Genomic DNA, 27844 nt, shown 5'->3' with positions numbered 1-27844 from the left:
GGCTTGATCCATCACCGTTATTTAGCTCACTGCCCCATCCCAGCTCAGAACCTGGCTATATGCAAATTAGTCTGTCCCTGGCCCAGTGCATCATGGGAACAGGGCAGACCAAACTACCAAGCCAATTCTTCACCAGAAAGGAGACAAGCTACCGGGGACCGGTTTCTGGCATTTCAGCCTCGTCGGCCCGGCTTGCTTGAATCCTGATGGAGCAGTGAGCAAGGGACTCATGTCTGAGTATACCCTTCCACGCTTATGGTGGACAAAATGATTCAGAAAAGGGGGTGGTGATGAACAGAGTGTCTGAATTAAGCAGACCACTCTTACCCAGTCCAAAGATCAGGGCTTGATCCATCACCGTTATTTAGCTCACTGCCCCATCCCAGCTCAGAACCTGGCTATATGCAAATTAGTCTGTACCTGGCCCAGTGCATCATGGGAACAGGGCAGACCAAACTACCAAGCCAATTCTTCACCAGAAAGGAGACAAGCTACCGGGGACCGGTTTCTGGCATTTCAGCCTCGTCGGCCCGGCTTGCTTGAATCCTGATGGAGCAGTGAGCAAGGGACTCATGTCTGAGTATACCCTTCCACGCTTATGGTGGACAAAATGATTCAGAAAAGGGGGTGGTGATGAACAGAGTGTCTGAATTAAGCAGACCACTCTTACCCAGTCCAAAGATCAGGGCTTGATCCATCACCGTTATTTAGCTCACTGCCCCATCCCAGCTCAGAACCTGGCTATATGCAAATTAGTCTGTCCCTGGCCCAGTGCATCATGGGAACAGGGCAGACCAAACTACCAAGCCAATTCTTCACCAGAAAGGAGACAAGCTACCGGGGACCGGTTTCTGGCATTTCAGCCTCGTCGGCCCGGCTTGCTTGAATCCTGATGGAGCAGTGAGCAAGGGACTCATGTCTGAGTATACCCTTCCACGCTTATGGTGGACAAAATGATTCAGAAAAGGGGGTGGTGATGAACAGAGTGTCTGAATTAAGCAGACCACTCTTACCCAGTCCAAAGATCAGGGCTTGATCCATCACCGTTATTTAGCTCACTGCCCCATCCCAGCTCAGAACCTGGCTATATGCAAATTAGTCTGTCCCTGGCCCAGTGCATCATGGGAACAGGGCAGACCAAACTACCAAGCCAATTCTTCACCAGAAAGGAGACAAGCTACCGGGGACCGGTTTCTGGCATTTCAGCCTCGTCGGCCCGGCTTGCTTGAATCCTGATGGAGCAGTGAGCAAGGGACTCATGTCTGAGTATACCCTTCCACGCTTATGGTGGACAAAATGATTCAGAAAAGGGGGTGGTGATGAACAGAGTGTCTGAATTAAGCAGACCACTCTTACCCAGTCCAAAGATCAGGGCTTGATCCATCACCGTTATTTAGCTCACTGCCCCATCCCAGCTCAGAACCTGGCTATATGCAAATTAGTCTGTCCCTGGCCCAGTGCATCATGGGAACAGGGCAGACCAAACTACCAAGCCAATTCTTCACCAGAAAGGAGACAAGCTACCGGTTCTGAACTGGGATGGTGCAGTGAGCTAAAAAACGGTGATGGATCAAGCCCTGATCTTTTGACTGGGTAGGAGTGTTCTGCTTAATTTAGATACTCTGTCCATCACCACCCCCCTTTTTGAATCGTTTTGGCCACCACAAGCGTGGAAGGGTATGCTCAGATGTGAGTCCCTTGCTCACTGCACCATCAGGATTCAAGCAAGCCGGGCCGAAGACGGCTGTAATGCCAGAAACCGGTCCCCGGAAGCATGTTTCCTTTCCAGTAAAGAATTGGCTTTGTAGTTTGGTCTGCCCTGTTCCCATGATGCACTGGGCCAGGGACAGACTAATTTGCATGTAGCCAGGTTCTGAACTGGGATGGTGCAGTGAGCTAAAAAACGGTGATGGATCAAGCCCTGATCTTTTGACTGGGTAGGAGTGTTATGCTTAATTTAGATACTCTGTCCATCACCACCCCCCTTTTTGAATCGTTTTGGCCACCACAAGCGTGGAAGGGTATGCTCAGATGTGAGTCCCTTGCTCACTGCACCATCAGGATTCAAGCAAGCCGGGCCGAAGACGGCTGTAATGCCAGAAACCGGTCCCCGGAAGCATGTTTCCTTTCCAGTAAAGAATTGGCTTTGTAGTTTGGTCTGCCCTGTTCCCATGATGCACTGGGCCAGGGACAGACTAATTTGCATGTAGCCAGGTTCTGAACTGGGATGGTGCAGTGAGCTAAAAAACGGTGATGGATCAAGCCCTGATCTTTTGACTGGGTAGGAGTGTTCTGCTTAATTTACATACTCTGTCCATCACCACCCCCCTTTTTGAATCGATATTTCAAATTCAACCTGGTAGCTTGGTTCCATTCCAGCCCCAGTCACTAAGATGAGAAATCTGGGGGTGACCATTAATAACTATCTGTTGTTGATAAACAGGTGAATGCCATTAACTCATGCACCTTTTATACGTTGAAAATTCTGAGAAAACTTTTTTTACCTTGTATTCCTTTTGAGCTGAAGAAACTAGTAGTAACTGCCCTGACCCTGTCCAAAATAGACTATTGTAATGGTCTATAATATCAACCTACAGAAACGGCTCCTTAACAAATTACAAATCTTGCAGTTTGCCTACTGTTGGGAATCCCTAGACAAAGCTCAGTGGCTAAGGCTTTAGTGGAGCTTCACTGACTGCCAGTTGAGAAGAGGATAGACTTCACAGCCCTTTGCATCGCCTTTAAGGCCTTACATGGCAAAGGCCCAGACTAATTTAAAAATAAATTGATCAGATACATTACTGCTAGGCCATTTATATCCTGTTCAGCAGCCAATCTGTTTAGTAATGGGCATGTGGTACTTATATTGGGTAGTGGCGCCTCTAGGGAAACTTCACAAGTTGGTATGCTCTATGCCTAATGTTGATACTCGAAACTCAAAAAATTATGACAACGATTGGATCTGTTTGATTTTTACTTATTCTCCCTTATGTACTGTTAGGTGCCATTAACAGAAGATTGAGGTAATGTTTTGAGTATAACTTTTAAGAGTGCCCATCGGTGACAGACTTGGTGTGTACTGTTCTCTCTATGTAGACATTGGGCATAAAATATAACATGCAGACTTGGTAATGAACCACTATACTGAGAAACCAGTCTTTACTTTCTCACTGTATAATCTATGATATATTTACAATTGGTTAAATCACCGAGTGATAAAATAGTGTTATACTTTTGGGAATACATAGGTTTCCACTATGTGCTCCAATAGAAAGAAATTATCAATCTTCGATTGGACTTTTGAAGTCACTGTGAGATAATTTGAATATGCAACATAATTCCAAGTGGTTGCCACATTGGTTTATACTTTCTCATATTTTTTACATAGCCTTGAAGAAGTCACTGGACTGTGTGCCCAACAAGCGACAAAACTCGTGTTGGCTAAGGAATCAGTACAACAAAAAGAAAGAAAAAGAATAAAAAGAAAAAGAGAAAACAATACAAGAAGTTTATTGAGTGTTGACACAGACGTTTTATTATATGTGAATTGAAATTTTGCGTGTGCTGGAGATTGTGTTTTTGCTCCTCAGCAGCCAACCTTAAAGTACCCAAGTTTAGGAGAAAGTGTTGGAGGGGTAGAAGCATTGTGTATGGTATAACGAAATGGTTGAATGCCTTACCCCTCCACTTAAAGACCAGTCGATCAGAGAGATGCTAGGGGGCGGGCTGACAAGATGGACGCACATTAGCGAGGCTCTGTCAGCCCCGGAAGTATCCTGAATCCAGTGTCAATCCTCACCATCTGAGACTATAACTGGCTGGAGGGCAAGGCGACCCTCTTGCTGGCCACTGACGACCACGGTGGCTGTGCGGGGGCCTGATCCTGTCCGCGGCTGGTAAGATGAGCTAAGTACGATGAGGCCGCAAATGGCGTGGACGTTCCCCGCCCGACGAGGCTGAGGATACTGCTATGGAGCCGAGCTCCCCCCAGACACATTGGCCATTGAGTTTAAAGGAATCTATTTCAACAGCAATTCTATTACTGTTCAAGCTGCAAAATGTGGAGAATAGGTGTGAAAAGTAACTGCTGTGAGCCATACAAAAATGAAAGCCTATCTAGAAATACACTCAGCAATATAACCATCACACAAATGATAGTCCTGTATCCAGGCTTCCCAGAGAAGAACAGTTACTTTTTGGGACAAAAGGGGCTCCCTAAAATCACAATACTGACAATGGGCTCTCAGGATGTACCTATAAGTTAGCTAGGTCTGCTCTAATGTAAGCAGTGCCCAAAGAAGTTGGCAGAGCATATGTAGGAGTCTCAGCAACTCTGCATATATTCCAAGAACACTTTGGGAAGCAATCTTTGAAGGCAAAATGGTGGGCACACAAAAGAAGGGCAGCCCTTTTCTTCTGGAAGACAGTTTGGCATCGGGGACAGTGTGGGGGGACTATTTTTCTCATGGGTGTGTAGGCCTTGGGCAGCAACACCTCTAGGGTGGGCTACCAAGCTGCACACAGTGAGAGAGGGGTTCTGCCATTTTGGGTGTGGGCAGAATATTGCACCCTGGAATGGCTCGATGCCACACTTTGCAGAAAGTCATCATCAGACAGGAGGGGTCCTGGTAGCACATGGCCAGTAGTCAGTGCATCCCAGAGGGCACGTTGTGGGCATAAAAGTGGCACCCATGGCACTCAGAGCTCAGATCACATCTGCACTGGACAGAGAACAAGAAAAGGACTACCTTGGACCTATCAAAGTCAGGTTACTCCAAAGACTGGACTGCACTGGTTCTCATGGCCTAGCAAAGAGAGGTGTGGTGCCATGCTCGAAGAGATGTAATCCCTGAACCCCAAAGAGAAGGAGTCATTCCAAAGAGGCAGTTGTTGGACTTCTTGTTACAGCTACAGGGTCACAATAGCTGAAGAATCCTGCCCTGGTGAGTTTGCTGGACTACAAATGATCGTCAAAGTGCAACCCATGAGACTAAGTCTTGGTGCTCAAAAGTTGCACCCAAGTCTGAAAGACCTGGGAGAGTCATCAGAGGGCAGTTTGGTTGTCCAAGATGGAAATTAGCCTCAGTTAAAGGAAACCGCTGGTTTCACTGTAGCTGGAGACCAGTAGACCAATTACAACTGCTTTCTGGATAGATTACAACCGGACTTCGAGGGACATCGACCTCTATTGCCATAGTCAACCGGACCGTGTTCATGGACCGAGGAGTGACCTAGGAAGACCCAGATCAGCATCCACCAGCAACCTCTATCCCTTGGATTTGGATCACTCCATCAGTCTATGAGGGTTTACTAATAGAGCCTGGAACTGGACTGGAGACTGCTTTGACTGCTAGTTAAGTGTCCTACCAAGCTCATTCGCTCCTGTGACTTGCTCATTGCTGGAGTTGGTCGCAAAAAAAGCAGGCTGGTGTAATTGAGCACAACTTTACAAAATGTTTCCAAGTCACCCAGAACCACAGTAGTTACCATTGCTTGTTTGCAATTTGGATGAAAAGCAGTGATTTACTATATGCTTAATAATTTATGTCTCTGAAACCCTCTTGTGGGTTTCATTTGTTTTGGTGTCTGAAAAGTCACAAAAACAAGAACGATTTTTATAAATTGGTGTTGGATTTTCCTTTGTGTTGTGTTTTTTTCTTGTTCAGCTGTTTTGGTACTTCTAAATGCTCTACACTTGTTCCTTTGACAAAATATGACTGCTCAAATTCACATCTACCGTGAGCTGAGATAAGATCTTGCAATCAAACCCAGACTGGACCCAAGATGTGTTTGTGATTTTAGGCACAACCACACCATATAATAAACCGTTTTCCTCACAATGATCAATTTTAGGGAAGTTGATAGCAGGGGCCACTCCTCCATTAAGGTGGAGGAGCATCGCCCCACTAACCAAATTGCCCCCAGATATAGAAAAATAAAATGGTAATAAAGTTCATTTATTACCATTTTATTTTTCAAAACCCCAGCCTAAGCATAGCATTAGGTCTGGGGTGGGGGCGAGGCTTTCTGCTGCTGACAGGCAGGCAGCAGCAGAAAACAGTGATAGACAGGGCACTTTAAGTTTAAAGTGCGAATGTCTTTTTGGCCGGTCGTCTTGCAACAGCAGTCCAGGCATGCGCAGTTTAAACCTCTCTAATCCAACTGTCCAAGGCTACTGGGTTAGAGACAGCATAGTGCTCCTGTGCACTTGGGAGCAGCAAGAGAGGGTGCTCTCTCCAATCCTGGTACTGCTTTGTTGCTGCATGAAAGCAGCGGCAGGATTGGTTACTGCAGTTTCCTGGTCCTGTGTTAGAGCCTGCCTGCCTGGACACGAGTAATGAATCCGTCGCACCAGGATTTAAGGTAACTGTATTAATTTAATATTAACTTTTAATTTTTTCCCTCTCACCCCACTAACTTCCTTCCATGTGAGCCGCCACTGGTTGATAGGATGGCCATTGTTGTTTTTCGCAAAAGTATATTAGTGTATGTTTTTTGTGTCAAAGTATGTATTTCTCACCAAAAGCTAATGTACTTTGCCTAATTGTTATACTTCCCTTTTGAAATATCTGGTTGTGCATTCCCAGTAGTGGTGCTGGTGATGCATAATTCTTTATCGCATTGATGAATAACTCAGCTATGATTTAGGGGAAGTACTTTGGTCTTAATTCCTCATATGGAAATGCTTGCCACTGATCTTGTTAGAGTAGCTTTCCATTTGCTCCATTCAAATTTACTGCTCGAAAATTATGGGTGTGTTCCTGCATGCACAAGTTTTTATGGGACTTTTCCGACCTGTAATTTTCCCCGACAAGGATGTATGCATGCATTTTATCTGCATGAGGACAGACTGAGGGAAACTAATACATAGAACCATGCAGTCATTTTGTTCCATATGACTTGTAATAAGGGCCTACGTCTATTATCTCAGTTTATCTTCAGTGAGCTGTGACAGAACTTTGAAAGAGAGAATTCTGTGTGCTTCAGGACACCTTGCCCTCATTTGGGTAAATAACGAGGGTCACATAATGGGGTCATTTAGGTTGTGGTATAAATTGTTAGTGCACAAATAACATGATATTAGGGACCTGGTTACAAGTTGAAGATTATTCAGATGCAGCAAGGGGTTTACTCAGGTAATCAGATTTCCTAGTTTTGCATTAATTACTCCTCTGTTTTCCCATTTCAGCGAGTCAAGTCTGATGTCATTAATCATGGATGGGAGGGAAGACTCGGAAAAAAGCAAAACATGCAGAATTTGATTTGGTGTCTTAATTACTGATTCTCCATGCTGTGACTCTTGGGGTATAAATAACCATAGCACATGCATAGAAAGACATAGACAGATGCAGGTGGCACAGAAACGAAGAAAGTACAAACCATCTCGGTAGACTGTGCATTAGCACGTTAGAGTCAGGCCTGTTTGCAGTGTGACACTTTTTGTTCATGACAACAGCTCTTTAGCCAGACATAACAGTGGATTAATACACATTATAGCAATTGATTAAGTATTTACAAGTAGAGCCTTGCTGGTAGGAGCAGTTGATTGCTGTAGTACGTCAGAAGCATCATCCCAGTCATGGAGAGCTGTGCCCAGAGCAACATGGCGTCTGCTGCGCGTGGTCTGGTGACAGACACCTCCTCAGTCAACAGTACGTTCCTGTGATGTCTATTTCCATGTCAACACAATGTACCAAAAATACCAAGTGTCAAAGCATCCAGTTACACAGTTAGCTTAAAATAAAAGCAGTTACTAACACCATATATCTTTACGAGGGCCCGAAAGGCATTCAAATTAAAACAGAAAAACAGAGAGCGGGAGTCACAGTGCTGGGTCTGTATATTTCAATATCCGTGATATATTTCGTAAAATTGTTGTCCGTGTTTGCCTCACTTTTAATGATGTGAAGCCAATTCAATCAGAGGCTGAACTTCTTTGTTCGGATGCAGCCTTTTGACATATAAACAAGACCTATTGCACCGTCAGAATGACATGTACTGCTTCATTGTAAGAAAAAATGCATCTCGTCCTGCATTATAACCGATACATACTTGTGCATATGAAATGTTAGATTGTCCTACTGGGTGGGCCAGCAGCAGTGGAGCTGGTAAAACACGGAGCAGCCTGAGTGAAAGCCGTAGTCACCAGGTGACGATTCCCAGAGAGCAGCTTTGTTACTAGATGGAGGCGAGAGGCAGCTTAGCCCAAGACTTTTCTCGTTTGACAGACACAATGAGTCTCCATTGCTTGCAAGCCTATTCAGAGTCCATTTCCAGCTAAGCTACCACATGGGGGACCTGCTACACCTAATGCACTAGCACAATAGCAGGGCTGCCTGGTGAAGAAGAAATACTCCTATGGGCTGATCCAAAATGTCAATGATGCTTTCTTGAAACAATGGCTAAAAGTAGCTGGTCCAAAGATCCAAATATTTGAAGGATGCTGCCCAAAGCATATCTCCATGAATTTTTGAAGAGGAGATTCTTGCTAAGACTGAAGCTGATGAAAGTTATAAACTATATTATTTACATTATATATTTGTGGATCTATATAGTGCAGCTTATCACCCAGGAGGGTATCCAGGCACAGTCCATGGGCATGGGAAGTTTAAGTGATTTTCCCAGAATCGCATGAGGTCGAGCCAATTCTGAGATGCGAACCTGGATCCCCAGTTCCTGAGTTGGCTGCTCTGCCCGCTGCACCGCAGCAAGAGAGCTGCAATCTTGATGATCACTACTCTCTCAATTCATTTGATATTGCCATCTAAACAGGTTTGTTCAGATTGTTCTGCTGAGGTTCTTTATATTCCTCTACAGAGTGTGCTGAATGGTTGACAAAAGAGAAATATGTAGATGCTTGATTGCTTCCCTGGTCCATTTAAATGAAGCAGACACTGTGAGATCTTGTCGCTTCTGGTGATTCAGATTAAAACTCTCGATTTTGCCACTTTGATTTAGAATCCAGAGGTGGATTAAAATCAAAAGCTCTACTTTCAGCAGGCTCCTCTTAGGGCCTCCCTAAATTCCGCTGCTAGGCTCTTAACTGGCACAAAGAAATTCCACCACATCTCTCCGGACTTGCGGGACCTGAATTGGCTTCCATATGAAGGATGAAGGTTGGATACAGTTAAAAATTGTATGTACGGCTCACAAGGCCATCCACTTCAAGACACCACTGTACCTTGTTCGGAAACTGGAGCTCTCCTGCAGTTCTAAAGCCTCCAGAAGTGCCAGCACCCTTTTGCTAAAACCACACAAATTCATGGTAAAAAAGACCTATAACCGAACCTTCTCAGGGATGGCTCTGAGGATCTGGAACTCCCTTCCTCCTGAAGTCAGGGTGAACCCCTCCACTGTCTTCTTCAAAAAAGAAGTCAAAGGACTCTAGATGAAGACATTTCTTCCTTAACCTGGCTCCTTCATTTGGTTCTTGGTCCATACCCGTTGACTCTGACCCAGCAACCTGGTTCACGAGTTTCTTGGACAATTCTAGATTGTGACCTTGTTGCACTGCCGATTCTGTTGTGTCTGTTTTTCCCTCAGGATAATGTCTGTCAATTTGACTTTGATTTTTTTTGCCTTGTTTATTCTGTTTTGTTTGCTTATAACCTTTGTGATTCATAATCTGTAAAGCGCTCTGATACCCTCGGTGGTCATGTTCGTGCTATATAAAACATTCAAAATAAAATAAGGTAGAATACTGTCACCCGCATTTCATCAGAAAAACAGTGAGCTTGAAAGTATCTCTATGTGATTTAATACCCTGGATGTATGGATTGTCATGGATCTGTTGACGTGACAATACAAAAAGGTGGTAAATAGGGCAATCCCTGCCTCCTACGTCTATGAATGTCCAGCCTCTCCAATAGTTCTCCATTCACTCAGACCCTTGCCAGTAGGTTCAGATGACTAGCCGAAACCACCACAGCATAATAGAAACCTATTCGCCTGTGTTGTATACAAACCCACCAGTTGGTATGGTTGAACAGATGAGAGGATAAGACTTTGCAATCAAAAGGTGACAACATCAAACAATAGATGAATCAGTTTGAGAAACAACTACAATCATCCTACGGTTTAAAACGCATTTGGTCCTAGAGTGAAATAATAGTTTGATTGTGTGAAATGGTTGATCCTGAGAACAACAGTCTGACTTTCCATATTCCTAACCCACTGTAGGGCCCAAGATGTGAGTTATTGATTTAGGACCTTATTACAGGTTTGGCATCTGACCGCTGGAGAACTGTGTTCATCCCCGCCAGTAGCCCATAGGGCTGGTGGTCCAAAGACCACCGTATTACGAGTTGACCATGGTACCGGTGGTGTGGCTGCGGAGATCTTGCGGCGGTGGAGAGTACTTTTTTAAAATATATCGATGCCTGTGTGCGCATTTCAACAGCATATTTGTAAGATGTACACATATGCATGATACATGTGGAAAAATACCATCTACCCATTGCCGGGGTTCTGCCCATATGTGGGCAGTCCTTGCAGTGGATATATGGTATGAAAAGGACTTACCTATAGATAGCTGCAAACAGGGTCATATTACTGGGGGTAAACATCCTGCAGTGAAGTGGGGATCTGAGGAAAGGGATCTGACCGCCACTTTGAAGCAGGCAGTCAGACCGCCACGTCAGCTTGTGGAAAAGGCAACTCATATTACATTTGGCGGTGCTGCTCCCCTGTATCACCATATGGTGGCTGCCTTTCCCCGATGTGAATCCGACGGTAAGTGGTATGCATGGCGGTCGTAACGGTTCAACCACAGCCTTCGCAAAGGTGATCGGCCCAACTCGTAATACAGTGGTCAGACCTCCGAGCTCTCTTTGCTTGTACCACCACCGCTGGTACGGCGGTCCACGAGACCACCAAACTGGTAATAAAGTGATTAGTGATGGTGGGTATCCATTGGTAGTTAAAAGCAAGTTACAATTGGACTGTAGGTTGAGAGAAGGTAAGTATTGTCCTGCTTCTGGGAACTCTGTATTAATCAATGTTTGCATATGTTCCTTAAATCACAGTTATATATCTGCTGTCTTAGTCGAATGCATAAAATTATGACACAGATGCTTTTGCATTTTTTGCAGGTTTTGCTGGTCTTTGCCAAAGAAGATAGTCAAAGTGATGGGTTTTGGTGGGCCTGCGACAGAGCTGGATATAGATGCAATATTGCCCGAACCCCAGAATCAGCTGTTGAATGTTTCCTAGACAAGCATCATGAAATCATTGTGTTGGATCATAGAAATTCCAGATACTTTGATGCAGAAGCTGTCTGCAGGTAAGTAGTGGGTGAATGTGGTGCAAACAGTAAACACACAAAATCAGAAATTTTGTTGGACAATATATAAACACATCTGAACAACATTTTAAAAAATTGGTCTGGAATGAGTAAGATAACATTATTGCATCCAATCATTTTCAGCAACCAGTGTCCGCATTATGTATTCATACACCCACTGCCCCCCCCTCCTCCCCCGGAACTTTGTATAATAACATGTAGCATGTGGTGTGCACTGTGTTCAAAAACAGAGCTCCAGCATGTCAGAGACAATTGGGCAGCAAGGCAGAGCCCTCTTGTAAGATGTCGGGAGCTAGTGATTTCAGGTCACTGCTTTAATACAAACACTGAGTATGCTTGAGGACTGTACAACCCAGGTGCCTAGTGAGGATTAAGAGACTGCTCAGTTTGTATAATTCTTTTTGAGCTTAATCAGGAATATATATTTATGTACAAGTTATGTATGGGCTTTGAAAGACCTAACCAGAGCCATACAACAATGACTTGTTTACCCTTTTCCACTTTTATTCTATAATTTGAAATACTTCTCCCATCATTTTAAAAGCAGCCCAGACAAAGCTATCATGTGTACATTAACAGTGGTAACATTTTTGCTGCCCTTGTCATGTCCTTTACTACACTTATGTAGGCCTTCAATTAGTAGTATCTGTTTTGGGTAGGTCCCGCGGTAGGATATACCAGCCTCCTTGAATTGCACCTGTTGATGATGCCGCACAGGTCCATTTATATGGTGAGCCAACAATTAAAATAACAATTAACAACATACACTGCAGTGTGCATGTCAAAGCGAGTGAGTGATATTAAACTTAAAATCCGAAACTATTCAGTTTGAGAAAAATATAAAATATTTTGCACAACATAATGCTCCAAAATTGTTATGCAAGTTTTTTAAAAGTACGCCAGCAATCCCAAAAACCTATTGCTTATGCTCTAATTACAATTTAGTTTAGCTAGTCCTATGAGAAAACGGTATTGCTGCTTTATGGTAATGGATAATTACAGTTGAAATGAGATGACCGAATACCTTCTGCTAATGCTATTACAAAGTGGCAAATGCAAGGGGCAAAAATACAATATTTCAAAAATTTTAGAATATTGTTACCTGGAAAGCAGGAATATTATCTGAAGACAACCATACACATGACTTAAATTGAACTGCTTAAAATATGTATTTGGACCAAACTGCAAAGTAAATATTAGCATATTTATTTTTTAGAGCAGTGAACTCACATTTATTTCACCTCCCTCTATCGCAGGAAGTTTATTCAAAGGAGTAATAGACCATGCATTTAAATGTGGATTATGTGGGGGCGTTATGTTGCGCGTGTGACCATGTAACGAATAAAAAACACTCCACTGTGTTTACAATAATATCGAAAGTCACGATGGAGATCCATTACCCTATCAAGGAGCACGACATTTGTTTTTGTCCCTCTCTGTGGCCACTGACCCCGTTGGTGATTTGCCATACCCTTATAACGTATGGCAGGGGATACTTTACCTCATGTTTTACTTTAGATGAATGTTATGTCATTATGCAGAGCCACTACTTATTTTCTTATTACAAGCATGTTTTGAAGGTAAATCCTGCATGTAATAGGAAAATGGTGTAGAATAAGCAAATATATCATAAGCCACCTATAATAATTTCAGTTTGCAAGATATTTGTGGACACCATTTCACCAGCACTGTGCAGGCACCAAGGGGCCATGGTTTGTAAATGTAATCGGAACCCTGACATGGCAATATAGGACCACAGTACATTTGTTACCATTATATATTTTCTGTCTTGCATAGAGTGGCGGCCACCACAAACAAATAGTGGTGAGCGGGTGGAGGGAACACAGGAGGGGTCATGCGGCTGGGGCCTTGTGGGAGGGAGGTGTTAGTATTTATTTATTTATTTATTTATTTATTTATTTTGTGTACTTATATAGCGCGGTCCTGTCGCCCCAAGGGCATCCTGGCGCTTGAGATCCGGTCAACAGCACTTCCACTGCTCAGACAATACTAGGGAAAAGATGGGTTTTTAGGGATTTCCTGAACGGAAGGTAGTCCCTAAAACTTCTTAAAGGAAGTGGCAGGGAGTTCCAGAGTTTGGCCGCTGCGACACTAAACGAGCGGCCACCCATCCTTACTCTCTGGAACCTCGGAACCACGGAACCACCAACAGTTGAGCCGAGGAGGAGCGAAGGGGCCGCGGGGCAGAATACCAGGCAAACATATTTTGCAATGGCACTGGGCCCTGTCGATGTACCGCCTTAAATACTAGGCATGCCGCTTTGTACACTACGCGCAGGTGCACCGGCAGCCAGTGTAGATCCCTTAATGCAAGGGTGGAGGAACTGAGGTTAGGACGAGAGAGAGCCAGCTTAGCGGCCATGTTCTGCACCCGTTGTAACTTCCCCAGCAGATTTTTTGGTGCCTCCAAAAGTAGCGCATTACAATAGTCTAAGCGACTCAGTATGGTCCCGCGAACTACTTCCGGCCAGGCCTGTGCAGGGAGAAGGGGCAGTACTTTACGCAACATGCGTAGTAGCATCAGGCACGAAGAGATGGTCTTGTTGACATGCATGTCCAGCTGCAAATTTGGGCCGAAGATCACCCCCAAATTACGAGCTGACTCCGCAGCCGATACCGTCTCGGGAAACATGGAGGGCCAGAAATTCTCCGGAAGTGCCCGCGGAGTCCGGTCCATGGAGCAGTGGAGCACCTCAGTCTTTGTACTGTTAAATTGTAGGGAGTTGGCCCGAAGCCAGTCCGCCGTAGCTGCCATGCAGCGATGGAATGTCTCCAGCGGGACCGCATTACTTCCTTCCAGGGAGAAGACCAGCTGGGTATCGTCAGCGTAATTAAAAGCCGAGATACCGAAAGATTTTATAAGCTGGACCAGAGGGCAGAGGTAGGGATTGAAGAGTATGGGGCTGATGGCCGAGCCCTGTGGGACCCCCTGCCCTACTTTCCGCAGCTCTGACCGAAACGGGGGGAGCGTGACCATCTGCTGCCGGTTATTAAGGTAGGATACCAGCCAGTCTCTAGCCCTCTCTGTGACCCCGCACTCCTCGAGCCTCCTGATGAGGGTCCGATGGCAAACCGTGTCGAACGCGGCCGACATGTCGAGCAGCACCAAAAAGGCTGCCCGACCACTATCGACTCGCGAACGAAGATTGTCCAAAGCGGTTACCAGTGCGGATTCCGTCCCATGCGCAGGGCGGAAACCAAACTGCGACTCATCGAACCATCCAATTTCTTCCAGGAAGCCTGAAAGAGCACGGGTCACCCACTTTTCCACGATCTTAATAGGAAAAGGGAGCAGGGAGATTGGCCTATAGTTGGAAAGACAGGCAGGGTCCAGAGTCGGTTTCTTAAGCAATGGTGACACGACTGCCAGCTTCCAGCATTCAGGGACCGTTGCCGAGTCCAAAGACTGGAGGCAGATGGAATACAAAGGCTGGAAAAGTTCCGCCTGAAATGTCTTCCAGAATTTGGGAGGCAATAGTAATAATATATTAAAAATAAAAAGGAACTTACATGAAGCCGCTGGCCACCTCCCGCTTCTTGCCTCCTCTCCTCTTCCTGGTCCCAGCAGCCCCTGGGACAGACTCCCATCCAACCCGTCAGTGGGCTGGAAAGACACTCTGCTCAGACCAGGGTGTCTGTGGGGTTTCTCCAGCCCGGCTGTCCAATGCAGCCGGGCTCGGGAAACCTAAGTGTGCATGTGCGTTTTGGCCGACCTGAGGGCACAAAGCACTCCTCCTCCCTCCTGCCCTGTCCCTCCCCACAGTGCTGGCTCAGAGCCGGCAAATGAAAAATAAAATGATGCTAGAACATACTTTTCTTTTTAATTTACTGGCTCTGAGCCACGCAGTTGGAAGATGCTCCTCCGCCATTGCTGAGGAGCCGCCACTGCTTGCATATTTATATTGAGGAAGTTCGCTTGAAAAAGCTGTTTTTTTCAAAAAGAAGCTAACAATTGCAACTGACTGGAATTAGAATGTTTAGATTTACTATTCCTTAACAAATTGTATAATGGTGATGGCTAGTGGTTAAAAAATATTCTAGGCTGTAACATTATCCGCATTATTAATGATTTACTACACTTGCCACCCATTTTGAATACAATTCAAATTTCATAAAAAAATTGTTTAAAGAGAAAATGGATGAAAGCTAGAAAATGTCCTGCATAATTTTGCATTTTGAGACACAAATTTAGATACGTTTGCAAAATAATTTAGAAAACTTGCTGCATAACGCTAGTAGTGCTGTGTTGAAAATTAGGTTAAAGGTTAGATGGGGTGAAACCCTACTGGAGCAGCAACCACAGTCTCTGTCAGGGTGAAAAGCAAGCAAACTCCAGAGTCTGTGCTTAACCCCAAATTAGCTTGCACAAAGGCAGTCAGGCTTAATGTAGAGGCAGCACACAAAATAAATAGTGTGAAAACACCACACAAGAAATTCCCACACCAATTTAAAAATCTAGAGTAAAATGTAATAAGTATTTTAAGACCTAAATTACAAAACCCAACTCAGTACAACTGGAGATATGCAATTTTAAAGATTTAACTGAAAATAGTGCCTAAAAACACAAAATGCTAACTGTGGTTATCTTGACACGCCAGACCAGTACAGAGAAGTTCAGGCCGACCGTGATGGAGAGCAGGAGAGCTACAGGGACCCAGTTAGGCCCACTAAACAAGAGTACCTTAAATCCAAGTTGGTCGAGGATGAATCATGCAGTGGTGGTGCCTAAAAACAGAGAGGTTGCAATATGAAGTCATGTGTCTTCGTCAAGCTTGTAATGTTGAGTCTTGCTCAGTCGTTGAGGATACTGACAACGAGAGACTTGATATGCAAAGGCCTGAGGCATCGAGGATGGTGGTGGTTCCTGAGTGGCTGCGGGCAGTAATGCAAAGTTCTGCGCTGGGATGCATCATGCAGCGGTTTCGAGCCCACTTCCAAGTACTGGGATGGCACTACTTGGGAGGGCAAGACTCACAGCTGGCAGAGCCCAGGTGCTGGGCTTAAGATGGAGGAAGCCTGTTCTGTCCGTAAGGCTTCTTATCAAGTAGGGATCAGGTTTCCCATGCCTCCTGCCCTTCCCCTTCTTTGCAGCTGCCTCGGCCATTCTTTCAGGCTCCAGGCTCTCTTGACTCTCCACATGGGCAGCCATTAACCAAGGGACACGCAGACCCACTCAGGCAACCCCAACACTTCCAGGTGTTATCTGAGCTCCACTTCCTTCTAGACAGTGTGCTCCAAGTCATCCCCTAGTAAACAATCCACAGGTATGGCAGGGCTCATAACTACCTTAAGAGAACCTGAGACCCCCCTACTCAAAGGGAACCAGAGTCACAGGTAGTGGCTCTTGCAATTGTCTGCTACTACAACCTGATGAAATCCATTGGGAACTGATGTGAGGACATCAGATGACACCAGACAGTAGGCATACTGGCTCCTGTGTTTCCCAGAGCCTCCACCCTCTGCTCATTGATAGTGACCCATTGCCTATACTTGGAAGTATTGGAAGGCATGTGAGCTTTTGGCACCATCTCCTAGTCATCCTGGGAGGGACACTAAGGAAACCTCAGCGGTCTGCCCTCACACTGACTGGTACCATCTCCTTTCCAAGCGCTACATTGGCCACCCCTTGGAATGCCCGCCACTGGGGGCTCTGCCCTCTTAGGACACTTGCCATCTTCCTTGGTGTGCCCCTACCAGTAGCCCTCATAGCACTTAGGGACGAACTTACCAGTGTTTATATCTATATAACCTTTCTTCTGGTGGCCAGATTGAGGACAGGGTGCTTTCCCCTGAGAACAATTCTGGGGGTGAGAAGTCAAGTTTCTTGTTTGGATTTCCCCTCTCCTTCTTCTGGTGGGAACACTAACCACCTTTTTAAGAGCCCCCTCCGATACCTTAGTGTGGACACTGGTGCTGATCCAGTGGTCTGCCTCCCTAGAAAGCTCCCTGTGATATGTGAGCTTACTATCCACCAGGCGTTGGCATAGATCTTTAAAACAAAGACTAAGCATGTGCTCTCTAACAATCAGGTTATACAGCCCTTGGTAAACATTCACTTCACTGTCCTTCATCCAACCATCCAGTGCCCGGCAAATATGATCCACACAATCCACTCAGGTCTGCTCGGCACTTTCTGTCTGTCCCTAAACTTCTGCCTATACTTGTTTGGGGTCAGTCGATACTTCCTGGTCAGGGCCTCCAATTTGAGGTGATACTTCATCCTGTCCTCTTTCCCTAGGGCAAACAATGCATATCTCCCTTCATTGGGAATACACCTCCAGAGACTAACCCCCCCATCCTCCTCAGGGCTCCAGTGCCTAGGAGCCGTGAGGTTACAATGCAAGGTCCTGCATTGTTGTTGACCCTTCCATGCAGAGTCCTGAATTGTCGAGTATGCCATTGACGAGCAGCTTGTGATGCAAAGGCCAGAACCTGGGTTGTGTAGCGTGGCAGCAGTTCCTGGAAGGCTGCAGGCAGCGATGCAGAGGCTGCACTGGGCATACATCACACAGCAGCCCTCATGTGTAGTTCTGGTGAGGCGATGCATCACGTAGAGGACCCAATGTAGAATTTTTGGGAATCGATGTGTTGTAATGCCTCCTTTCTGCTGGCACCACAGTTGGGTTTGCAGAGCACCTTCAGCCCCACTTCCAAGGATCAAGGACTCGGGTGACAGCACTTAAGAGGGCTGAGCTCATAGCTGGCAGAGTCCAGGTACTTGGTTCAAGATGGAGGATGCCCGTTCTGTCACTGGGGCTTCTGATCAGGAGACCAGCCTTTGGACTCACTCTGGTGGTCTTGGGTTCAAGATGCAAGTCAAGTCTTTCTCACTCAGGCAGGAGGGCAGCACAGCAGTGCAGATGAGTGGCAGTCCTTCTTGCAGCAAAGTAGCTCAGCAGTCATCCCTCTTAATTTTCTACAGGTCCAGATGTGTACTGAAGAGTTGGGTCTGATGGTCCAATATTTGTACCAGGTGCCAGCTTTGAAGTGTAAAAAAGGTTCTGGAGGTTTCACCCTAAGAGGTTTTTGACATTTCCTGCCTTTCTGCTCGCTCCACAGATTGTCTGGGTTCATAAAAGACTGGTGACAAGTCCTTCATGACTGTGTTCAGGCAGAGTTTTTGTGATGTGCAAGTGTGGTAGCGGACAGCTCCTCCCCCTTGTTAAGTCAGAATAGCCCATCCTGACACTACCTAGCCCCACCTTTGTCTCACGTTCTGGGAGCAATACCTAAAGACCAACTGCCAGCTACACCTAGCCATGTGACCCAGAATACAAACAGTAGACCTTTTAATGGATAGGACAAGAAAATGACAGCTTTCAAAAAGTGGTATTTTCACAGAATTGTTACTTAAAATCCGACGTTACCATTAAAGAGGGGGTTTATTTGCAATTCTTTAGACACCAATTTGGCCTTTCTAATTGCTACCAACTGAAAGTTTCCACTTATTAAATGTAATTCGGAAACCCGATATTACCCTATTGGAGGGGTGGGGCTTGCAATAGTGAAAAGCGAATTTAAGAGTTTTTCACTACCCGGACAGATGAAACTTAAAAGTACATGTCCTACTTTTTAAATACACTACATCCTGCCATATGAGCTATTTAGGGCCTGCCCTAGGGGTGACTTATTTGTAGTAAAAAGGAAGATTTAGGCTTCGGAAAAAGGTATGTTTTACCAGGTCAAAATGGCAGTTAAAAACTGCACACACAGTCTACAATGGCAAGCCTAAAACATGTTTTACAAGGCTACTTAAGTGGGTTGGTCAATCAGTGCTCCAGGCCCACAAGTAGCATTTAATTTACCAGCCCTGGACACAGGGGATACCACTTTACAAGGAACTTACTACAAGGAAATGTGGCAGTTGGGTACAACCCAAGGCCTAAGGCCAACAAACCAAGATCAGAAAAAATAGGATGGGTGAAGGCAAAAGGTTTCTGGGAAACCACCTTAAGGCTGATAGCCCTAACATGCTGACACTGGTAAAGCTCTATAGAGCTCTTTAGAGATTGCCATTGTGATGATGAAGGCCATATTTCACCAGAAACCACACATATTAACCATAATTCACTGTTCCCTATGAATTATGTTTTCATAGCCCTGCATTTTGTGCAATAAAAGGTCCTATATGGTCCCATATTGTTATCCCAGGGTTCTGCTGACATTGACCGTATAAGGTTGGTCATTTCCACATACTCTGCCTTGTGTGGAGTCTTTCTTGGAGCCGGTGCTGGGCACTCCGCCCAAAGAAACTCTTCCAGCACTGCCTACTCCTTACATGATTCTGGCACCAATGCTAGCATATCCAGAACTTCTGGAACTTGGAGCTTACCTGGCTAAGTTCCCTAGTGCTTTAATGGCACTGTTAAGGTAGCCTGTATTCCCTTCTCATGCACCTTTGACCCCATGTGTCTCTCCGGGTTTCCGTTTGAGATTCAACCAGTGGGCCCACCCTTGGTGTCATTCAACTGTGTAGCTTTCCCTCAACGATTGTCTCCAATGCCAGCCAGGTTCATTCTGTTTCATGGCCCTTTGCCAATGATTTTTTCACAGTGTTGGTGTCTTCCTCAGCACTGTTGCCAATGCTACATCTGGCTCTGACTGTGTTGTTCTGGCGCCATCATTTGTGCCTTCTATGGTGCCGGTTCTTCCACAGGGACAACAAAAGACCAAGACATCCCTCTATAGGTCCAGGAGAAGCATTCAGAAACCGGCAGAAGAGACCAGGCACCGAGAGCTGTCATAGCTTGTACCTGTTCCATGCCAACGCTATTGACAAATTACAGAGGACGTATTCATGTCTGATTTGGACCCAGTAAAAATGCTAGACCCATTCAATCACAATTACAGCAGTGAGGTGGATAATTTGCTACTAAGAAAAACAACGTTGAAGTAGGGTCCCAGGGCTAGATTGACGACCCAACAGATACATGCCCTGTTGACACTTATACAAACAAAAAAAGTATCTGGGGGTCAAAGGGAAACTATAAACCTACTGTAAAAACATCAATTGGAGTGCTACGAAATGAACAATTAAATGTGACTATGTGTCATGCTGCATTTAAATTCTCATTCTTGAAAAAAGTGCCCATCAGCTCCCGTCCGGTACCGCCCTACATCATTTGGGCTCTCCTTACCCAGGAGAAGGTGCAGTACGTCTATCAGTGTAGTATTGATAGAAGAACAACTTCAGAAAAATCCAGAGTTGTAGACCGGAAAATTATTTATTATGGGTAGCTGATTTACAGTGCCAAACATAAATACGTGAAAAAGGTGCTATGTTAAAATTAGGTCATTATTGAGCGTAAAATAGTTTTTTTATTGGGTTCCCTCAATACTCCTAATATTAAAACGTGAGAAAACAAGCAGATTTAACATAATATCTGCCAGTCAGTAGGGTCAACATGTTTCAGCAATTGTGACTCTAAATATGTCACTGCTTTCTTCAGGACCTGGATGTTAAAGGCTACTGTATGAAAAAAGGAAAAATATCACCTGTATATTTTTCTCAAATTTGTTCAATCTTCTCCCCTGTGATTAGTGAAAGAGAAAATAAACACACACAAATACAAATGAGAACACAGTAGAATCGTAGAGAGGCATATACATTTTGTTTAGCCATGCATTTTGGACACTCAGTTATGTCGAGATGGTCAACAAATCACCATTTTCTCAAAACTAAATTTCTAGCCACCTTACCTAATTTAGTAGGAGGAATAGCATCATCCCACCTGGCTGCTGCTCAGGTACGAGGAACACCGCTCTAGTAAAAACACAAAACAAAACACTTAAACCCACACCAGCAGGCCACGCATCTTTCACACATTCAGTTCAGTTCGATATTTTATTCACTTAATATGTATTTCAGTGAAAAAAGATAGATCAATCGGTACATAATTAGCCTCTTATGTTGTCGGCTCCCTTTTCAGGAAAATATGTCATGGCGACGCTTTTAGTATGGTACATATTGACATCAACTGTTTGAACCATTCGATGAAATATATATCACCAAACACATATTTCTCACTTAATGAGGCATAATTTTGTATATATTCATATCCACGTTCACCTCCGTAAAATTAAGATGTACGGGACATTGCAAATCATTATTGCGCATATATACGAATACCAAGTCGAAACTCGACTTTAGTACCCTAAGCGCCTGAATTTGATTTTGTATATCTGGCAAAATTTATTGTTACATTGCGCACCACTTGGTCAAAAAACCGTCACCCGGCTCCTACCTTCCCGTCGGTACACCAAGCGTCCCTCTGGGCAATCTGGGGGGGTGCCGGTGTACTGCCAGAGCACCATTTTGAACTTCGTATGGTCACATGATGTTGCGAGCGCGTGACCCGGGAGACTACAACCCGGAACCAGCATCATGGGGATTGTAGTTTTACAGGTAACAGAGGTAGATCTTGTTAAAAATCATGTGACGAAGTGGTCATATGGCCTCAAAAACTACAAATCGGAATTAAAAATATGGGAATTGTAGTTTTGTTTAAGTTCAAGTCACGCTTCATTTTAGAACGGTAGATTCATTTACGAAATAAACTTGGTAGTGATTCTTCGTTCTAGTTTACCGATATGCATATTTGAAGAGACTCAAACGTGTTATTGATAACCAGTATTGATAACCAGTATTATTATCCTGATTTCAATATATCATGCATAACGTCTTTTATTGCCACCAATTCGTCTAGCACAAATATTAGATCTCACGGATAAATAATGTTATGAAGAGAATCACTCTTGATTAAAAGCAGAAATTGCCAAGTCTATATATCAAATTCTGTTTTAACTACCTTGTATTGGGTGTGTCACCTAAAGGTTTATAGTGACATCCATGGGATGTCTTCATTTAGACCCATTTTGTCACAGTTCAAGCGATAGACCCACTTTTGTTCCCGTCTAAAGAGATAATTTGATACATCAACCACATGCTCTGGTATCAATGGTTGTTCTAGAGCAGTCCATTGGAAAAGGTTTATAGTGACAACCATGGGATGTCTTCATTTAGACCCATTTTGTCACAGTTCAAGCGATAGACCCACTTTTGTTCCCGTCTAAAGAGATAATTTGATACATCAACCACATGCTCTGGTATCAATGGTTGTTCTAGAACAGTCCATTGGAAATCATTAGGACCATGACCTTTTTCTAGAAAATGTGCTGTTAGTCTTGTCGCTTGTCTCTGACAACATATGGTGCTTTTATGCTCTGATATTCTTACTTTAATACGCCTGGTCGTCATGCCGACGTAGCGTAGTTGGCACGGGCAGGTGATCAGGTATATAAGGTTTTCGCTATTCCAATTGGTAAACCTGCGTTGCTCCCATGCTCTGCTAGTACCAATATCAATGGAAGTAGATTTACAGGTCTGGGGACAAGCAGCACAGGTACCGCAGGGATAGTGACCTACTACTGCAGGTAGATCCCAAAGTGTCCCTATCTGACGAGGTGTTTTGCTTTTGGGTCTGGTTTATCTTTGAGATTCGGTCCTCTTCTAAAAGCAAAGAGAGGTCGTGCTACTTGATCTCCACCCGTGTTGATAATTTGCTACCTCATGCTGTCTTTATACACAACCAACTATCTCCAAAATGCTAATACGCAGGACATTTCTCCAGAGATTGCGTGTGCTGCTGGACTAGCTGGCCTTGCCCCTCCATGAAGTCAGTGTTATGATTCCAGCTTTCCACCTCTGGAGGACCCTGTATATGTACCAACTGCAGCCTGGAAATCACCACAACAAATCCAAAATCCCTGTACGACTCCTTCCTGCTACCCATTTCAATCTTGCACATATTGGAAAACCAACATTTGATTTCATGGACTACATTTACAGGTTCCATAATACACTGCAAGGTATTCACAGAGACCCAGCATCCACTGTGTATTGCTGTCAATGGTATTCGCAGCAGCAGTTCCTCAGCCTTGAATTCTTTTTTCCAAGAGTTGGGAATTGCACACACTTGTGACTGGGCTTGTCCAGCTCAATCATGTGATTTCACCAAGGGCTTGCAGCTGTCTGGAACGCCTTATAAGCAAGGTCACCGGAATTATGCGGCAGGATAGAGTGAAATTATGTGGCACAGTTGAGTAAATTATGCCGCAACAAAAGCTACATTATGTGGCATAATGCAGTACATTTTTAATAGTGTTACTTCATTATTTCATCATTCTCAAACATGTTAACAATGTCTGGGCATTGGCTGCACCTACCAGTGTAACACCTAAATATAGCAAAAAGCAACAGAAAGGTGACCAGTCCAGCTTTGCAATGGGCCTTCAACTGCTTTGCAATAAGCGTTGATGCATTTTTAGTAACTTGTGAACCATCTGAGCTAGGAACAAAATAGATTTTTGGGTAAAATCTGCAGATTATGCTGCAGATGAAGGATCTAGTGGCAAATGAGGCACTTCTGTAATTATGCAAACATTGCATCACAATCGTGTAATTCCAGTGGCCCTGGTAATAAACTAACATTGCCTGAAGCTTCTGGTTCATGCACTGAAGTGTGTACCTCTGTGTGCAAGACCTCTTGCTGCCAATACCTGCTTTACTTCAGACAGAGCCTGTATCATGTTCCTATGCAGCTAGTTGCAGATTTCTCTCAGATCTGCATTGGTTCTGATTTGCTCCCTTGTCTTCCTTTTTCTACAGTCAAGTTTCTAATTGTTCCTAGTTTGTTCCTTCAGTTCCTGCTGTGAATTATTTTGCTTATTCCTTTGTTTGTCAAAGCTTCTCTATTTTATTACCAGTCTCCTAGATTTTGCCCCTTGTTTATGTCCCCTTTCTCAGTGTTTCCCTTGCACTCAGTAGTACACTTTAAGTCCCAGTCTCTTGATTGTTACAGTTTCTAGAATCCTTGGGCTTGTCTTGCTTCTTTGTTCTCCACTTTTTCCTTGAATGCCCTGCTCAAGACTATTTTCTACAGGTATTATGTTCCTTTGCAGTGCTTGCTCTGTCTTCCCCTTTTGGGCTCTTGTGTCTGGTAAGTGTGCTATTTTACCCTCACATGTGTACAAGCGTATTCCTTAGGATTGGCTCGTGGTTTCTAGAGGCAATTCCTGCCTGTTCTTTGTCTCATGTTACATGTGGTCCCAAGTTCCTTAACTGTGACAGTGTGACGTTTCTATTTACTTAGGAATTGTCACTCCAAAAAGCTTAAGGCGATCAGCAAGAATGTCTTCTCAGCTGGCACCTTCGCCCTTAGTTCAATAAATGTGATCTATATGGCGAGCCAGATACACACAACCTTTGTGTGAGATGGCAAATTTGGTGGTTCAACGTCTTCCAGAATACCTCCCAGACTACTTTGCGAAGTGGTGAGGGTTAGCAAGGATGACTCATGCCATATCATCAGGGCAGGCTGGATAGAACAGTTTCTGTGGCCAGGGTCATGGGATCGTCTATAGCCCTGAGGGGACATGCTTAGCTCCTATCCCTTGGGTTATCTGGGGACAGACAGGTGAGTCTCATGGATATGGTGTTCCACTGGGGTCATCTGTTTTAAGATAAGGCTGATTCTGCCTTGGTTTAAAGCAGGGAGGGTCACCGCCCATGTCCTGGGCCTCCAATCCTAGCCTCTGGCTGTAGGCAGTCCTGGTAGTTGTAAGGATCTTTAAATGTTTCCCTTTTTAGCAACACTATCCCTAACAGAGGGTCCAACAGCCCGCACCGCCTGGAAAGCTGCTTTAGCTTTCCTTACAGGAGCACGTTTGGCAGGTTAGAGGTCAGGTATTCTCTGTTCTTCAGGTAGGGAAGGCCATGACTTCGGACCAATGGGTTTTATCAGTGTAGAAAAAGGGGATGCCTTGTCCTTCCAACAGTCCCCTGCTCAGATGCCATCCTCACAGACCCTTCAGTCACATGATCACCTTCAGATCCTGCAGCAAGAAATGGCAGCCATGCTTCAGAAAGGAGCAGTGGTGTTGGTCCCAGAGCACGTAATAGAGCAGAGTGCTACTTCCTGTTTCAAAGAAGAAGGTGCTCTACTTCCGATCCTAGACATCAGAAGCTTGAATTTCTTCCTGGACAAGGAAATCCCTGGCTCAGGTTTTTCTAGCTCGGTAAGCAGAACACTGGAAGGTGTCCCTCAACTTGCAGGACGCAAATTTCCACTTACCAATACTGCGGTCCCACAGGAGGTATCTGATTTTCATGGTAGGGTCTACTCATTCAAAAACTCCAATATAAAGGGTCTGAGGGAAAGTTTTTAAAGACCAACAAGGATTCAATCCCCCAATCCATACTATGCCAAAAACAAATAGAATCCGTGGTCTAAAACCAGCATACCTTGGAAATTAATTCTCAGGACGCCTACCGCTCGAATTAGTGAAAGAAAACAAGAAAGTGTAGGAAAAAGGAATAAGGGCAAAGGAATGAGGGCAAGAACCACCTCAGGATATTTGGTATCCCATCATTACATATTCATGTGCCCAGTGTCATCATCTGGGATTCCAAACAACTCCCTCTCACCTTCCCTTGATCATTAGGGAGGGGCAGAGAGATTGAGTTGTATCCTCTTGTGGATTCTCACAAGAGAAAGCAAATGCAGAAAGGACCTTTTTTCTCTTTTAATTTAAAGTGTTTTTGTAAGTGCAGTGCAAAAAAATGAAAAACGTGAATTAAAATAGGATAAACTGCAGAGATATGCAATGCAAATAATCCGTTGGTGCTTACTCTGATAAGTCTTCCAATTTAAAACCAAAGTGCAGGTAAAAAAGAAACAGTTAGAAGTTAATTACTGTCTCGATGGTCAACATGTTTCAGCCACTAGGATAATTCTCCCTGGCTTACGTCAGGACCTAAACATACACACTTTATGTCACTGCAACATTAAAGGGATTAAAACATACAGTGTATATCCTGTTGTAACAATTTTCAAATCCTCGATGCAAGCATGATGCTTTGCGATATCTAAAGGAAAAAATCAGTGAGTGTTAAAATACATCTGCATCAACTTGTTTAGCAGCGTCCTAATTCTGTAGACATGCAATGGAAATAAACAGTGTGCTTACCATAGCTTGTCAAGGACTGGACCTCACCTCACTCGACACCAGCTCAAGTTTTGTTAATGAGGCCCGCTCTGTAAAATAATCATAGCCCCACAACAACAATTTATGGACTTAATTTGTACAAATAGTTGTGGCTATAAACAGTCAGCCATCAACAATACTCAAATTTGTTAATTAAAAAGAAAAACAGGCTTCGTACTCAAACCCTCAGCTGCAACCACAGCGAAACAACAGTCAAACATGTAATCACGATAAATCAAAGTCAATCTATTGTGTTCTTATAAAGCCCCATAGTAACCCATACCTAAGTTGGTGGTTCTCAAAGGGTAGGTTAAGAAAGATCATATGGTGGGACTACATACTCAATTCGTAAAATGTCGACTTGAGTGCCCATTGTGTGTAAATAACTAAATGGCAAGACCCTGTCATGCTTTCATAAAGATATGCCATGCCCTTGCCAAGACGAAACCGCCTGAAGGAATTCAGGCTCACTCCACCAGAGCAGTCTTCAACTTCAGCTCTGACAAGGGAGTTTCAGTGGCAATACATCCGCTAAGCTTTATTTCTAAGCATTATTGCTTGGATTCAGAAGTTGAGAAGAGAGGGTTATTTCTCACTCTTTCTGCTTCAGTGTTTCTTGGTCTGACCATTCCTTCAAACCCATCTCCTGGAAGGGGTACTGCTTAGAAATCTCTTCAACAAGTGAGGAACAGCTCAGAAGAAAATGTTGCTTACTGTTGGTAACAATCTGTCTGGTAGACACTTTATCTACCTGCAGAATCCTCATTGATCCTGTCCGCCTCCCCATTTTGAAGGCAACCATTACAAAGGTTCCAATTTAAGAGTTCCACTGTACTGACACAATTCATTTACCACATCCTTATCTCTGCCTCTAAGAGCACAGAAAAAATGGTCTACTGATTAAGAGGAAACTTGGTTTGTATGCAGTGCTGTCACAATCAATGCAGTTGATTCTCCTCAAATAAATGAATGCAATTATAGATTAACTCTTGAGAATAAATAAACAAGGGCTAAAGTTGCTATTTTTCTGGTCACAAAAAATGATTGCAATTTGTGATCAGTCTTTTTGTGACCAGAAACGAACTTTATATTCAGACCTGTTGTTCAGTTGGCAAAAAAAAGGAATTAAAGTGGGCCACAGCTTGGCCTACCTAATTTGCATTAATTAGGTTGCTTGTAAATTGGGAGTCACTTGACATGGATGGTGGTCTCCAAGAGTCAGCAGAACACCATGTCTGTGACTGAGTTTAAATAAAGTCAACTTCTATTTAATACAGCGCCTGATTTCCTTAAAGTAAATGGAGCTGCTTTTAAAAAAAACAAATGTGTTTTTAGTTTCATTTAGAGTTGGCAGTTGCCTCTTGGACTCCCACTGAAATGTTTACCCCAATTCACAAAGGGGATAGGATTCAGAGAAGACCCCTTTTCTTTTATGGCCAAATTACCACTGCAAACTCGGGACTCAGTAACCTTTAA

General features: G+C 44.2%; 1 protein-coding gene across 2 annotated transcripts in view; it reads left to right on the top strand.

The window, feature by feature from the left end:
- PDE8B (phosphodiesterase 8B) overlaps positions 1-27844 on the top strand; it is a 1092370-nt gene that overhangs the window by 535742 nt on the left and 528784 nt on the right. For both annotated transcript variants that reach the window (XM_078677318.1, XM_078677317.1), the window contains one exon: positions 11091-11281. In XM_078677318.1, the coding sequence (XP_078533444.1) occupies positions 11091-11281 (191 nt within the window). The remainder of the gene's footprint in view (positions 1-11090; positions 11282-27844) is intronic.

The sequence above is a fragment of the Lissotriton helveticus genome, chromosome 2_1 (genome assembly GCF_964261635.1).
Source record: "Lissotriton helveticus chromosome 2_1, aLisHel1.1, whole genome shotgun sequence".
Taxonomy (NCBI): Eukaryota; Metazoa; Chordata; class Amphibia; order Caudata; family Salamandridae; genus Lissotriton; species Lissotriton helveticus.
The sequence above is the reverse complement of the archived record's forward strand: the minus strand, read 5'-3'. Positions and strand labels throughout refer to the sequence as shown.